The following is a 13,184-nucleotide window of genomic DNA, read 5'->3' as shown; positions in this document are numbered from 1 at the left end:
CTAACATATGCTTCCTTTTTCCTCTTGATGAGTTGCCTCACATGTTTCATCAGCCACGGTTCCCTTTTTTCCTTGCCTCAGTGGGACAAACCTATCCTGAACCCAGCTCAAATGGTCCCTAAACTTCTCCCACATTACTTCTGTGCTTTCCCCTTCCCCCTTTGAACATCTGATGGCAGTGAGAAGAGTGCACGGTCTGTTTGGTGGAGTTTGTGATGATGGATGCTACTTTCCTGCGACAGTGCTCGGTGTAGATGTGCTCTATGCTGGGGAGGGCTTCACCCACAGTGGACTGGGCTGTGTCCACTACTTCTCGTAGGCATTTCCATTCAAAAGCCTTGGTGTTTCCATACCAGGCAATGGTGCAACCAGTCAATGTACTCTCCATCACATATCTATAGACATCTGTCAGAGCTTTAGATGATGTGGTGAATCTTTGCCAACTTCTAGCAAAGAGCAGGCGCTGCTGTGCTTTCTTCATGCAGGACCCAGGACAGACCCTCTGAAACGATAAAGTTGTTGACCCTCGCAGCCTCTGATTCCCTGATGAGAACTGGTGTGTGGATCCCCAGTTTCCTCCTGAAGTTAATACTCAGTTCCTTGATCTTGCTGACATTGAGTGAGAAGTTGTTGTGGCACCACTCAGACAAATTTTCAATCTCCCTGCTATATGCTGATTCATCCCCACTTGTGTTTTGTATCTGTGTACATCAGTCCGTGTTTTTGTATCCGTGTAACCAGACTAAGATCCAGATAGAGTGGGTGCTTAGGTCTCGTCTGTTTTCTTTATTTTGCATGGTTAAAACCCACATTGCTCAGAAGGGGCATCATTAGAGGAAAACTATGAACCAGCATTGTGCATTACTTTGCAATCTGAGTAACTGATACACCGTGTATCAGACCATTTGGAAATTCTAATAGTCACCAGTTGCAACATTCTTAATTAGCAAGTACTCACTAGTGTTTAGACCATGCATAATAAAAAAGGATTATCTAAGTTTTGACATGATCAAAACTAAGTTTATGCTGAGGTTTTGCATCATTATTATAAAACTTCCCGTTTTTCTGTAAAGCCCATTCTCGCATGTTGTGCCATGTGAAATGAGTGATGAATGTCTTTGTTTTGAGAAGATATAAGGTACTTACGTGAAGAATTTCTTTACCTGATTATTTGGTTTATGAATCTCAAGGGAAATCAATCCCCTCACTAATCCCCTCACTAATCCCCTCACTGCTAGAAGTAACAGTTAGAACTGATGTGATGATAATCTCACTACAGTACTTGAGTGGTTTTGTTTCATTTTATCTTTGTCCAGACCATGATTGATGAGACCATCAGTAGCATGGAGGAATGCCCAGAAGAAGCCAAACGCTTGAGCTCAACAACTGTGCCAAAGGAGAACAAGGTGACATTGAGGAAAATGTGAAAAAACTCCTGAAAACATGAAGTAAAAACAGAAAATGCTGGGAACTCCTAGCAGTGTCTGTGAAGAGAGAAACAGACTTGATGTTTGAAGTCAAAGATCCTTCATCAGAACTGGAAAAAAATTCAACAATAAATGGAAATGGAAAAAAAAATGAACTGCTGATTCTGATGAAGGGTCCAGGACCTGAAACATTAATTCTGTTTATCTTTCCACAGATGCTGTCTGACTTGCTGAGGGTTTCCAGCACTCTTTGCTCATATACTTGAAGGAATTGTTGATTTCTCCTGTACTGTCTAGAGTAAGCTGCAGGCCTCAAACTGACGAAAGCAACACGCAGTACGCCAACATCTATGAAAAAGAGTAAACTGTCAAAGTTTTGGGCTGAGACCTGTCATCAGGACATGAGCCCTCATGAAGGGTGTTGACCCGAAACGTCGACTGTTTACTCTTTTCCATAGGTTGCTGCCTAACTTGCTGAATTCCTCCAGCATTTTTTGTGTGTTGCTTGGATTTCCAGCATCTGCAGATTTTCTCATCACAGTACTCCAAGTATGGCCTCACCAAAAACAATTGCAATATACTGTCTCAACTGCTATAGCCAGTGCCTTGACCAATGAAAACCAGCATGCTAAATGCTTTTCTCACCACCCTGTCTGCCTGTGATGCTGCATTCGATGAACTATGCCTTTCAACTCCTAGGTCTCTCTGTTCCATTACACTTCCTAGTGCCCTATAATTCACAGTATAATTCCTAGGCTGCGTTGATTTTCCAAAGTTCATCACCTCACACTTATCTGTACTGATATCTACTTGCAACTCCTCAACCCACTTCCCTAAGTAATCAAGATCACCTTGTAGTCTATAATCCCTTCTTCATTAGCAACGACACCTCCTCATTTCAAGACATTTGCAAATATGACTTGCTTCCGAGTAATGTGTGTGTATATAATGAATAACAAGGGTCCCAACACTAACTTTGTGGCACATAATTAATCACCAGCCTTTATTTCAAGTGCTGTTACTCAAATGTTCACCATTGCCCACCCGCTTCTGAAAGTGCCACTGTCCCTTTCTATCAGAAGCACCACCTGCAGCATTTTGCCTCCAGCTATCACCTCTCAGCCTCTGTTGCTGTTTCAGTGCTTCCCTCCCCTTCTGAGCCCAACTGGCAATCACACCACTCAAATGGATCCAACTACCACTTGGTTGCTCTTACTCCACCTCAGCTCTTTATACGGACTATCTCCCCTCTGCCCTTTCAGTCCAGATTAAGGGTCTTGACCCAAACTTTGACAGATGCTGCTTGGACCACTGAGTTCCTTGTGCAACCAAGGCAGTTGGTACAGATCCCTCATATCCCCATCTCACAGGTCCTCATAGAAAGTAGCTAATGTGGGACCCTCTTTCCTCCGGTCGAACTTTTAACGGTAGCGTATTGGAAAGAGCTAGCTACTGCTGGCTGGCAGTGCTGATGGTGTGCTGGGCAGCTGAGCAGAAGTGTTTTGAGTCTGTCCTGTGGCATTTGATGATCTGAATGGGTAACCTCCACAGCTGTATCATGTTATTTTTGACACTTTAGTATTCCTTATTGTTTCTTTGTCCTGGGAAATCCAAGTGCTTTGCAGATAGACTCTGAGAGGAAGTTCTGGAGTCTCTTGTTTTCAAAATAGTGCACAACCCTATAATGCGGTGTGATGAGGAGCAGATTCCAGTCTTTGTACCATCATCTGAAACTAAAGTTATGTTGAAATTGTATAACATGCTGAGGCCTAATTTAGGGGTATTGTGTGCAGTTCTGGACACCTAACCACAGGAGAGATATCAATAAGATTAAAGGAATGCAGAGAAAATATACAAGGATGTTGCCAGGACTTGAGAACTTGAGGGGAAGGTTGAATGGGTTAGTACTTTATTCCCTGGAGTGTAGGAGAACGAGCGGAGATTTGATAGAGGTATACAAGATTATGAGGGGTACAGATAAGGTTTTCCACTGAGGTGGGGTGAGAGTGGAACAGAGGTCATGGGGTAAGGGTGAAAGGTGAAATGTTTAAGGGGGAACTTTTTCTCCCAGAGGGTGGAGAAGGTGTGGAATGAGCTTCCAGTGGAAGTGGTGGCTGCAGGTTCAATTTCAACATTTAAGAGAAATTTGGACAGTTGCATGGATGGGAAGGGTATGAAAGACTATGGTCCAGGTGCAGGTCAATGGGACTAGTCAGATTAATAGTTTAGCCCAGACTAGATGGACTGAAGGACTTGTTTCCATGTTGTACATAATAGGAACATTTTAAAGATTCTTGGATGGGAACATTGATACAGAAAAATCAAAGGTTATGCATTATGTAGAAGGGAAGGGTTGGACTGGTCATGGAGTATGCTTATATGGGTCAGGATAACTTTGTGAATCAAAGGGCCTCTCTATGCTGTACTGTTCTATGTTCTATAGCTCAATGAAAATGAAGCTGGAAGAGAAAACAATAAATGGAGTCCCTGACAATCTTGGCCAATAGAGACATGCAAATCCCTCTCATTCAAATCAGCTGTTTCTACAAGCGTAATTTCAGGACTACAGGATGTGAGGGTGTGGACTGATCAGGAACGTATAGTGTATTCATTTCCCAATAAGTAAATCAGAGGGTCAAAGTTTAAAAAGAGGTTGAAATGGGAAACTGAAATAAACAATAGGATTTAAACTGCCAGTTACCCTCTAACCTGGCACTTAGCCATGTGGTACTTACCTGAGAAAAATGTGAGTGGCTGTGTGCTGTAGGCTTTTTTTCCAGTAATGAGGCTTTGATTTCACAGAGGACAAGGGTGGTCAGATGCACTGACTGGCCACTTTATTAGGTACACCTCTTTAGGTACATCTTTTTAATGCAAGTATCTAATCAGCTAATTGTGTGACAGCATCATACCGCATAATTGCACGCAAGCATGGTTAAGAGGTTCTGTTGTTGTTCAGACTAAACATAAGAATGGGGGAAGAAATGTGATCTAAGTGTCTTTAACTGTGGAATGATTGTTGGTGCCAGACAGGGTTGTTCGAGTATTTCAGAAACTGCTGATTTCTTGGGATTTTCACGCATAGTAGTTTAGAGAAAATGGTATGAAAAACAAAAACAAAAAAATCCAGTGAATGGCAGTCTTGTGGGAACAAATGCTTTGTAAATTTTATTTTTTTTAAATTTATTTAATGAGGGAGGTCAGGGCTGAATGGTTGAACGGGTTCAAGCTGACAGGAAGGCAACAGTAGCTCAAATGACCACGCACTGAGTGTATGTTTGTAGACTTGTTTCATTATTCCCTGCACATCCCAGCAGTAAACACAACATTTGGATTCCTATTGTCTACAGCTTTTGCATTGTAAAGTGCTGTTCCATCCCTCCCGTATAGTCATGAAGGGAATCAAGAAGAGAATTATGTACCGAGGGCTTCAAGCTTAGAAGCACCGTGCTAGAATTGAATGTTGTTGGTTACCATGCAGCATGTTCGACTCGTACCTCAGAAATCCCCTGATGAGGACAGGGATCTATCTCCTAACCTTTCTTACCCTTGGGCTGTTACACTGCCGTAAGTCTGCTACAATACACTTATACATAAAGTGATCGCATGTCGTAAACACGAGAAATTCTGCAGATGCTGGAAGTCCAAAGCAGTGCACACACACAAAATGCTGGAGGAACTCAACAGGTCAGCCAGCATCCATGGAAATGAACCTACGGTCAACATTTCAGGCCGAGACCCTCCTTGAGGACTGGAAATGAAGGGGGAAGACCCCAGAATAAAAAGATAGGGGAGGGGAAGAAGGATAGCTAGAAGGTTTTAAATGAAGCCAGGTGGGTAGGAAGGCAAAGGACTGAAGATGAAAAGATCTGAGAGGAGAGGAGAGTGGACACTGGAGAAAGGGAGGTAGGGAGAGGGGTCACCGGGGGAAGTGATAGGCAGGCGAGAAAAACTAAAAGACCAGAATGGGGAATGGAAGGGGGTTTTTTTTCTTTACCAGAAGGAGAAATTGATATTCATACCATCAGGTTGGAGGCTACCCAGACGAAATATAAGGTGTTGCTCCTGCAACCTGAGGGTGTCCTCATTGTGGCACGGGGAGGCGATGGACTGACCTGTTGGAACAGAAGTGGGGATTGGAATTAAAAAATTAAAATGCTTGGCCAACAGGAAACACTTCTTTTGGCAGATGGGGCAGAGGTGCTCAATGAAGCATTAACGACCAATTAACGACGGGTCTCACCAACATAGAGAAGACCGCATTGAGAGAACTGGACATTATAGATAACCCCATCAGATTTGCAGTTTGCCTCATCTGGAAGGACTGTTTGGGGACATGGTGGACGGGAACTGGCTGGTTCAATAGAAATTTACGAGTGACTGTAAATAATGCCTATAGCCATAAAAGACAGAACCTTCGTCATAATGTGTTCAGATAGAAGAGGTTGGACTGGGCTGCAGGAAGTAGTTAGTAATCAAAATTGTGTCGAAAAATTACCTAATAAACCCTGACTAGAATTTTAATTTAAGAGACAATTGCGGAAAAAGAGCATGTTTGATGTCACCAGCCCTGCCCTTTTTCTGTAATTTTGTCTCAAATTAAAATTCTAGTCAGCGTTCACTAGTTAATTTTTTGACACAATTTTGATTGCTAACTACTGTACATTTCTGTGAATGATGATAAACCCTTTAATGCAATTATCTTTCCAAAGAATTTATTTCTATTGCTAACTGGGGACTGATTGTGTTCCAGTTTCCCATTAGACTTTAACAAATGCATTCAGTAGATAACTCCATCCATTTGCTCTGCATGAATGTGTACTGTTAACTTGGGAATTCCACAAATTGCAGCTTAATATGATGGTGTTACCCAAAACTAATACTTTATTTTGTAAACCTGGCCTAAATTCCTCTGTAATTTTTTTTCAGCAATTCTCAGATAATTCATTTTGAAGTTTAAACTCAATAGAAACTTAAGCACCACACACAAAGTTCTGGAGAAACTCAGCAGGTCAGGCAGCATCTGTGGGAAGGAATAGAGTGTTGATGTTTCAGGCCAAGCCTTTCATTGGACACTTTATGACCCTTCATGAGTCCTGATGAAGTGTCTTCGCCTGAAATGTCAAATCTTTTATTCCATGCCATAAATGGCAGCTGACCTGCCAAGTACAGCATTTTGTGTGTATTCCTCGAGATTTCCAGCATCTGCAGAATTTCTTGTGTTTTGGAAATGTAAGTAAAATGATTGTCACGGTGGTGATACATGCTCCTACTGTACTGGCCCTTGGTGACTTCATAAAAAGTACATTTATTTATTAACAAAGTACGTATGCAGTATACAACCCTAAGATTCATCTTCTTCACAGATCACAGAAAACCATGGAATCTGTTCAAAGAAAACATAAATCCCGTGCGCAAAAAAAATCGCACTAACAGCCTAGTTTGCCTAGATTGATGCCAGGTGGTCTGTCAGGTTTATTCTTCTTCTGTTTCAATATAGAAGTCGTAGCACAATATAGAAGTGGATGCTGGCCCATTTTAGAGGGTGGTTAAGAACCAACACAAGGGGTTGATCTGGAGCCATATAGAGAGGTAGGTCAGACAGATGCAGAAAGTGGATTTTCCTCCCCAATCTGCTTTTATGATATTCTGAAGGAAAACGTTTTCTGCTATTGTTACTTTGACAAGTATCCTTTTTCCCAAATGAGAGCCATAGAGTCACGCTGTACAGAGACAAGCCCTTTGGCCTACGGTGTCAAATGTTCATCTGTACTCAGCCCATCTTTTAGGACTTGTTCCATACTATTAAATGCCTTGGCAATTTGAGTGCTCAATAAAAAAGTCGTAACTGTTGTAAGTGTAACTCTCGCTTCGGCAAGCAGCTTAATATAGGGGGTGATAATGCCCGACCCGGCCAGACTTAAGAAATCTTGTTTGGATGGGTGCTGCGCGATGTGTCCCCTGTTACAAATCAGTACCCCAAAATAACAAACAGTACACAATATGCGATTAAAAGATTAAGCTTTATAATTCTTACTTTGATAATATGGTTAGTAAAGAAATGGAAAAAAAAGAAAAAAAAAGCCAAGTTGGAGCTCACTGATAAGTTGATCGTTCACTATCGACCTCTTCCGATCGTCGCTGCTCTTCAGACCCTCGCTCTGAGCCCACCCCGTCCGGCGGTCTACCAAATCTCTCCATTCATGTCTTCTCTCCTCATCTCTCCCCAGCAAAAGCCTGCGAAAAAGTCTCCTTCCAGATTCACAAGACAGAGCAACAAAATCCTGATTGGCTAACGTGCATACGACAGTCCTGTTATCTCCAGCCATAACCCAAACATTGCTGCTACAGAGAAACCATTACCTCAGCAGTGAACATTACAGAGAAGCCATTACATTAGCCTTAGCAGTGAAACATTACAGAAAAGCTATTACAGCACGTTATATAAGAATACTTGCCTTTACCAGCTCAAGAAGTGTATTCCTGATTTTAACCAAGTGGCAAAAAAGTTCTTCCTCAGATAACCACTAAACCACTAAACTGCTTGACCTCATCCTAAACCTATGGCCCCTAATTTTAGACACCTCTGTTATGGGGTTAGACACATCTGCTTTTATAAACTTAATTTAAGTTCTATGAGTTCAAAGTTCAAAGTGAATTTTATTATCAATGACACCATATATAACCCTAAGATTCATTTTCTTATGGGCATTCTCAATAAACCTATAGAATAGTAACCATAACAAAATCAATGAAAGATCACCCAACTAGGATGTTCAACCAGAGTGCAGAAGACAACAAACTGTGCAAATACAAAAAGACAAAATAATAACCGTAAATAAATAAGCAATACCTATCGAGAACATGAGATGAAGAGTCCATTGTTTTGGGGGTATTTCAATGATAGGGCAAGTGAAGTTGAGTAAAATTATCCCTTTGATTCAAAAACCTAATGGATGAGGGGCAGTAACTGTTCCTGAACCTGGTAGCGTGAGTCCTGAGGCCCTTGTACTTTCTTCCTGATAGAAACAGCGAGGAGAGAGCATGTCCTAGGTGGTGGGTGACCCTGATGATGGATGCTGCTTTCCTGTAGGAGTGTTTCATTTAGATATGCTCAATGGTTGGGAGAACTTTACCCGTGATGGACTGGGCCATATCCACTACTTTCTGGAGATATTTCCATTCAAGGGCATTGGTGTTTCCGAAGCAGGGTGTGATGCAGCCAGTCAATATACTCTCCGCTGCATATCAGTAAAAGTTTGTCTAAGTTTTAGATGTCATTCCAAATCTCTATAAACTCCTAAGGAAGTAGAGGCACTGCCATGCTTTCTTTGTAATTGTACTTATGTGCTGGGCCCTGGACAGATTCTCCAAAATAATAACATCTAGGAATTTAAAGTTGCTGACCCTTCGGTCCTCATATATCTCTGGTTTCCCTCTCCTGAAGTCTATAATCAGCTTCTTAGTCTTGCTGGGTTGTTAGTCCAAGCACATCCATTATAAGCCTGCTAACTCAACTGATGCAGCATCAGTGAACCCAATAATTGCTGGCTTTGGTATGGGCATATAGTGCTATTTCCTTGGTCTCCAGTTTGGAACACTTTTAAAAAGTTAAAATTGCCTGAATAATCATAAAGATCATTTAAAGCTCTGAGTCTGGATCTCAGTAACAGTGTAAGTATTACAAAGGTACATCCTTTGTGTGGATCTTCGTTTTACAAGATTCATACCTCAACTGTCATTGGCTCACATCACTTGATATAATGACTGTCATGTGCACAAAGGTAATAGTCCTTCTGAGTCACCAGTCTCCTGAAAACAGCAAGAAATTACTTGAGTTTCCACTATTATTTTTTGGTATTTTGTTCAAATCACCTTAAAAATGGTAAAGCTCCTTCTTGGTATTTCTGTTTTGGGCTGATTCCGAGCTTGCGGTAAAGGCTCAGTATGTTTTTAACGCTGCTCTAATTCCCTAGATGCCTGCTGAAAATCATACACATCTGAAGCACAAAGACAAAGGCCTGAAAACTATCAGTAAGGATCTGTTGCACACCAGGTAAGAGTAAAGCATCACAGCGAGCAATTGAACTCTCCAGGCTTGAACGTTCGAAAAACGAAAATACCACATATCCTGGAAATCTGAAATAAAAACAGAAAATGAGGTCGAGTAGGTGACAAAGAAACAAATAGGGTTAATATTCGTGGTCAGTTGGAACCTATTATAATGGAAGGTCATTGACTGAAACTTTAATAGTGCTTCTTTGGGCAGGTGATGCCCGGGACGATGGCAAGTTTGAATTAATTCAGGTCAAGCCAGGACAGAGGTTTTGGTGCTGTATTTGCTCCCAATACCACCAGGGCTGGGATGGAGAGTAGAATATGACCAGGTTTACTCATAAATAGCTCCAGATAGTACATGCTTATGAATATTGGTAGAATCATGTTCACAGCAGGGAGTCCAGTGCCATCAGGAAAGGCTTGGTTTGGTTTAATGCAACATGTACTGAGGTACAGTGAAAAGTTTGTCTTGCATACAGAACAATTCATTACACAGTACGTTGAGGCAGTACAAGGTAAAACAATAAAATAATGCAGGATAAAGTGTAACGGCTATAGAGAAAATGTAGTGCAGGTAAATAAGGAGCAAGATCATAATGAGGTCAAGAGTCAATCTTATTGTCCTAGGGAACTGTTCAATAGTCTTATAACAGTGACGTTAAAGTTGCCCTTAAGCCTGGTGGTACGTACTTTCAGTCTTTCTTATCTTCTGCCAGATGGGAGAGGGTATAAGCGAGAATGTCTGTGCTGGGCGGGGTCTATGATTATGCTGTCTGCCTTACTGGGCAGGGTGAAGGACAGACTTGCTATGTTGGAGCCAGAAAATTTGCTGACACTTGTGGGCTGCCACCAGAACACCCTTGGGTGCGTTAGTTTCCAACGCAGATGACATATTGCACTGTATGTTTCTGTGTACAATATGTGTGATAAATAAACGAATCTTGGGACAGACGAGAGGAAGTGTAGAATACAAAATAAAAAGATAACAATGACTTGTCTCCATTGCTTCATCCAAAGTTAAAATGACCTGCTAAGTTCTGATATTTTCCAAGTGTTTCATAACTAGATCATGAGCAACCGTGTTTTACTCAGTTCTGATGCAGGGTCTGAAAGGTCCACAGTCCCTTTGCTGTCTGACACACTGACTCCCTCCGGTAGTTTTTATTTCAGTCTCTTGAGTTCTGTTATCTTAAGTTGATAGATTTCGAAGAGTTTGTTGCTTAATTTTACTGCTGTTTTCCTTCCAATGAAATGGCCATGTGAAAAAGAAGAAAATAACACCTCCCTCAAATGCCCCTAAATGGGCAAGTGGCTTAGTAGACAAAGGGTGGGAAGATGTTAGATTCATTTCCTCGTTACACCTGATCTCTAATGAGGGAGTGAAGTTGGTTCAACTGTTGGGTTTACTGTATAAATAAAAACAAATCAATCAATGTAATTGCCTGCCTATTGTAATTCAGACCCATAATGGTCAATGGATGTCAACAGGATTAAGCCAAGTCACCTATGATGTCTTGTTGATGGAATAGCTTTCTAATATTTATTTGATTACTAGAACATTAATGGTTTTCCTTCACCTGAGCCACCTCCAATTCTTCTACATCTTTATCTGTCAGCATAACCTTCTATAGAATCCTCTTTCATTTGTTTATCTGGTTTTTTCCTCAAATACATCCATAAAAATGACCCCAGTCAGTTCAGATTAGCAACATCATCTCCTCCACAATCTTCATCAGCACAGGAGCACCACAAGGTTGTGTGCTTACTTTCCTGCTCTACTCACTTTACTCTTATGACAATATGACTAAACATAACTCCAATGCAATATTTAAGTTTGATGATGGCACCACTGTGGCAAAGGTGGTGATGAATCAGCATACAGGAGGGAGAATGAAAATCTGACTGAGTGGTGTCATAACAACAACCTCATACTTAATGTCAAAAAGATCGAGTTAATCATTGACTTCAGGAAGAGGAAACTGGAGGTCCATGAGCCATTCCCCATTGGGGGAATCAAAGGTGGAGGAGTCAGCAACTTTAACTTCCTAGGTGTTATCATTTCAGAGGACCTGTCTTGGGCCCAGCACATAAGAGCAATTATGAGGAAAGTACAGCAGCGCCTGTACTTCCTTTGGGGTTAGCAAAGTTTTGGCATGATGTCCAAGTCTTTGACAAATTTCTATAGATGATGGAGAGAATTTACCTAGCTGCACCACAGCCTCATATGGAAACGTCAATACCCTTGAACGGAAAATCCTACAAAAAGTAGTGGATATGATCCAGTCCATCGCAAGTAAAGCCATTGAGCTTGTCATAGGAAAGCAGCATCCATCATCAAGGACCCCCAACACCCAAGTCATGCTCTCTTCTCATTGTTTCTATCAGGAAGAAGTTACAAGAGCTTCAACACTCACAGCACCAGGTTCAGGAACAGTTATTACCCCTCAACCATCAGGCTCTTGAACCAAAGGGGATTCAACTTCACATGCCCATCACTGAACTGTTCCCACAACCTATGGACGCTTCAAGGACTCTTCAACTCATGTTCTTGATATTTGTTGCTTACTTATTTATTATTATTATTATTTCTTTTTTTCTTTGTATTTGCACAGTTTGTTGTCTTTTGGTTGTCCACCCCATTGGTGTGGTCTGTCATTGATTCCATTATGATTATTGGATTTCTTGAGTTTATCAACAAGAACATGAATCTCAGGGTTGTATATAGTGATATATGTCCTTCAATAATAAATTTACTTTGAAATTTGAATAAGTTGTCCCAGTGACTCTTCATGCTGGTAAGTTTCACAATCTCTATATCCACTAAGCAAAGGTTTCAAAGATTTCCCTTGGACTTCTACATGAACATTTATTGCCTCTTCTCTATGAAAACTGTTCAGAATTTTAATTAACCTTGATGAATCATCTCTCAGTTTTCTGTTTACAAAAGAAAGGAAACACATGTTGATCACTAGAGGTAGAACCTCAGTCTTCTTTGATCAACCATGCAAACCATATTGCCAACTGCGCTCTTCTCCCCATTACCCCTGATAGCTGGATGTCCTTTTTAATAAAATTGTAGCCCAGACTGTACACAGTGTTCCCATTATGATCTAACCATTCATGTGACTAGGGAAGGCACAAGCCATCCAGTAACTTGAGCAGGTTGTTGAAGAGCAAGTTAGCTCTTCAGGAGAGCAGGTGTTGAAAAATAGGGGAGGAGATGAGAATTTTATTTGCTTTAGGTCAGGACTTAATATGTTCATTCATTGACAATGAAGAGGTTTGTCTGTCATCACTTCAGCCTCTTAATTAATGACGCACATTAAGAAATGGATGTTAATTAAGATACTTTTCTAAAGTGCATTAACTGTAATCACTGAACTGTTTAAGCAAGATTGAATAAATCAGGAATTCATAAGAATTTAATAAATGGAAGATCAACTAGGACAGATTAACATATGGGGAATTTAGAAGTGGAAGTATTAATCAAGATTAAAGGATTTAACATTCTTGATATGAAATTTCAATGGTCGTTTAGAAGGGTTGAGCAATTAATTGTTCGGATCTGCCGTGAATGAATATAACACCATGTAGACCAGGAAGCGCACTTCTCAGCAATGGTCCCTTTTGTAATGAGGAAGAGAAGACCTGTGTGCATGGTCTTTCTGGAGCACCAGATGTATTTTCTTTTGCTGTAAT

General features: G+C 41.0%; 1 protein-coding gene across 1 annotated transcript in view; it reads left to right on the top strand.

The window, feature by feature from the left end:
- Positions 1 to 13,184, top strand: part of LOC140738278 (coiled-coil domain-containing protein 60-like) — a 120,269-nt gene that overhangs the window by 30,082 nt on the left and 77,003 nt on the right. Inside the window, exons 3-4 of the mRNA XM_073065446.1 lie at positions 1,317 to 1,406; positions 9,404 to 9,483. Of these exons, the coding sequence (XP_072921547.1) occupies positions 1,317 to 1,406; positions 9,404 to 9,483 (170 nt within the window). The remainder of the gene's footprint in view (positions 1 to 1,316; positions 1,407 to 9,403; positions 9,484 to 13,184) is intronic.

Source organism: Hemitrygon akajei, chromosome 14 (genome assembly GCF_048418815.1).
Source record: "Hemitrygon akajei chromosome 14, sHemAka1.3, whole genome shotgun sequence".
Classification (NCBI taxonomy): Eukaryota; Metazoa; Chordata; class Chondrichthyes; order Myliobatiformes; family Dasyatidae; genus Hemitrygon; species Hemitrygon akajei.
This window is presented reverse-complemented; position numbering and strand designations above follow the sequence as displayed.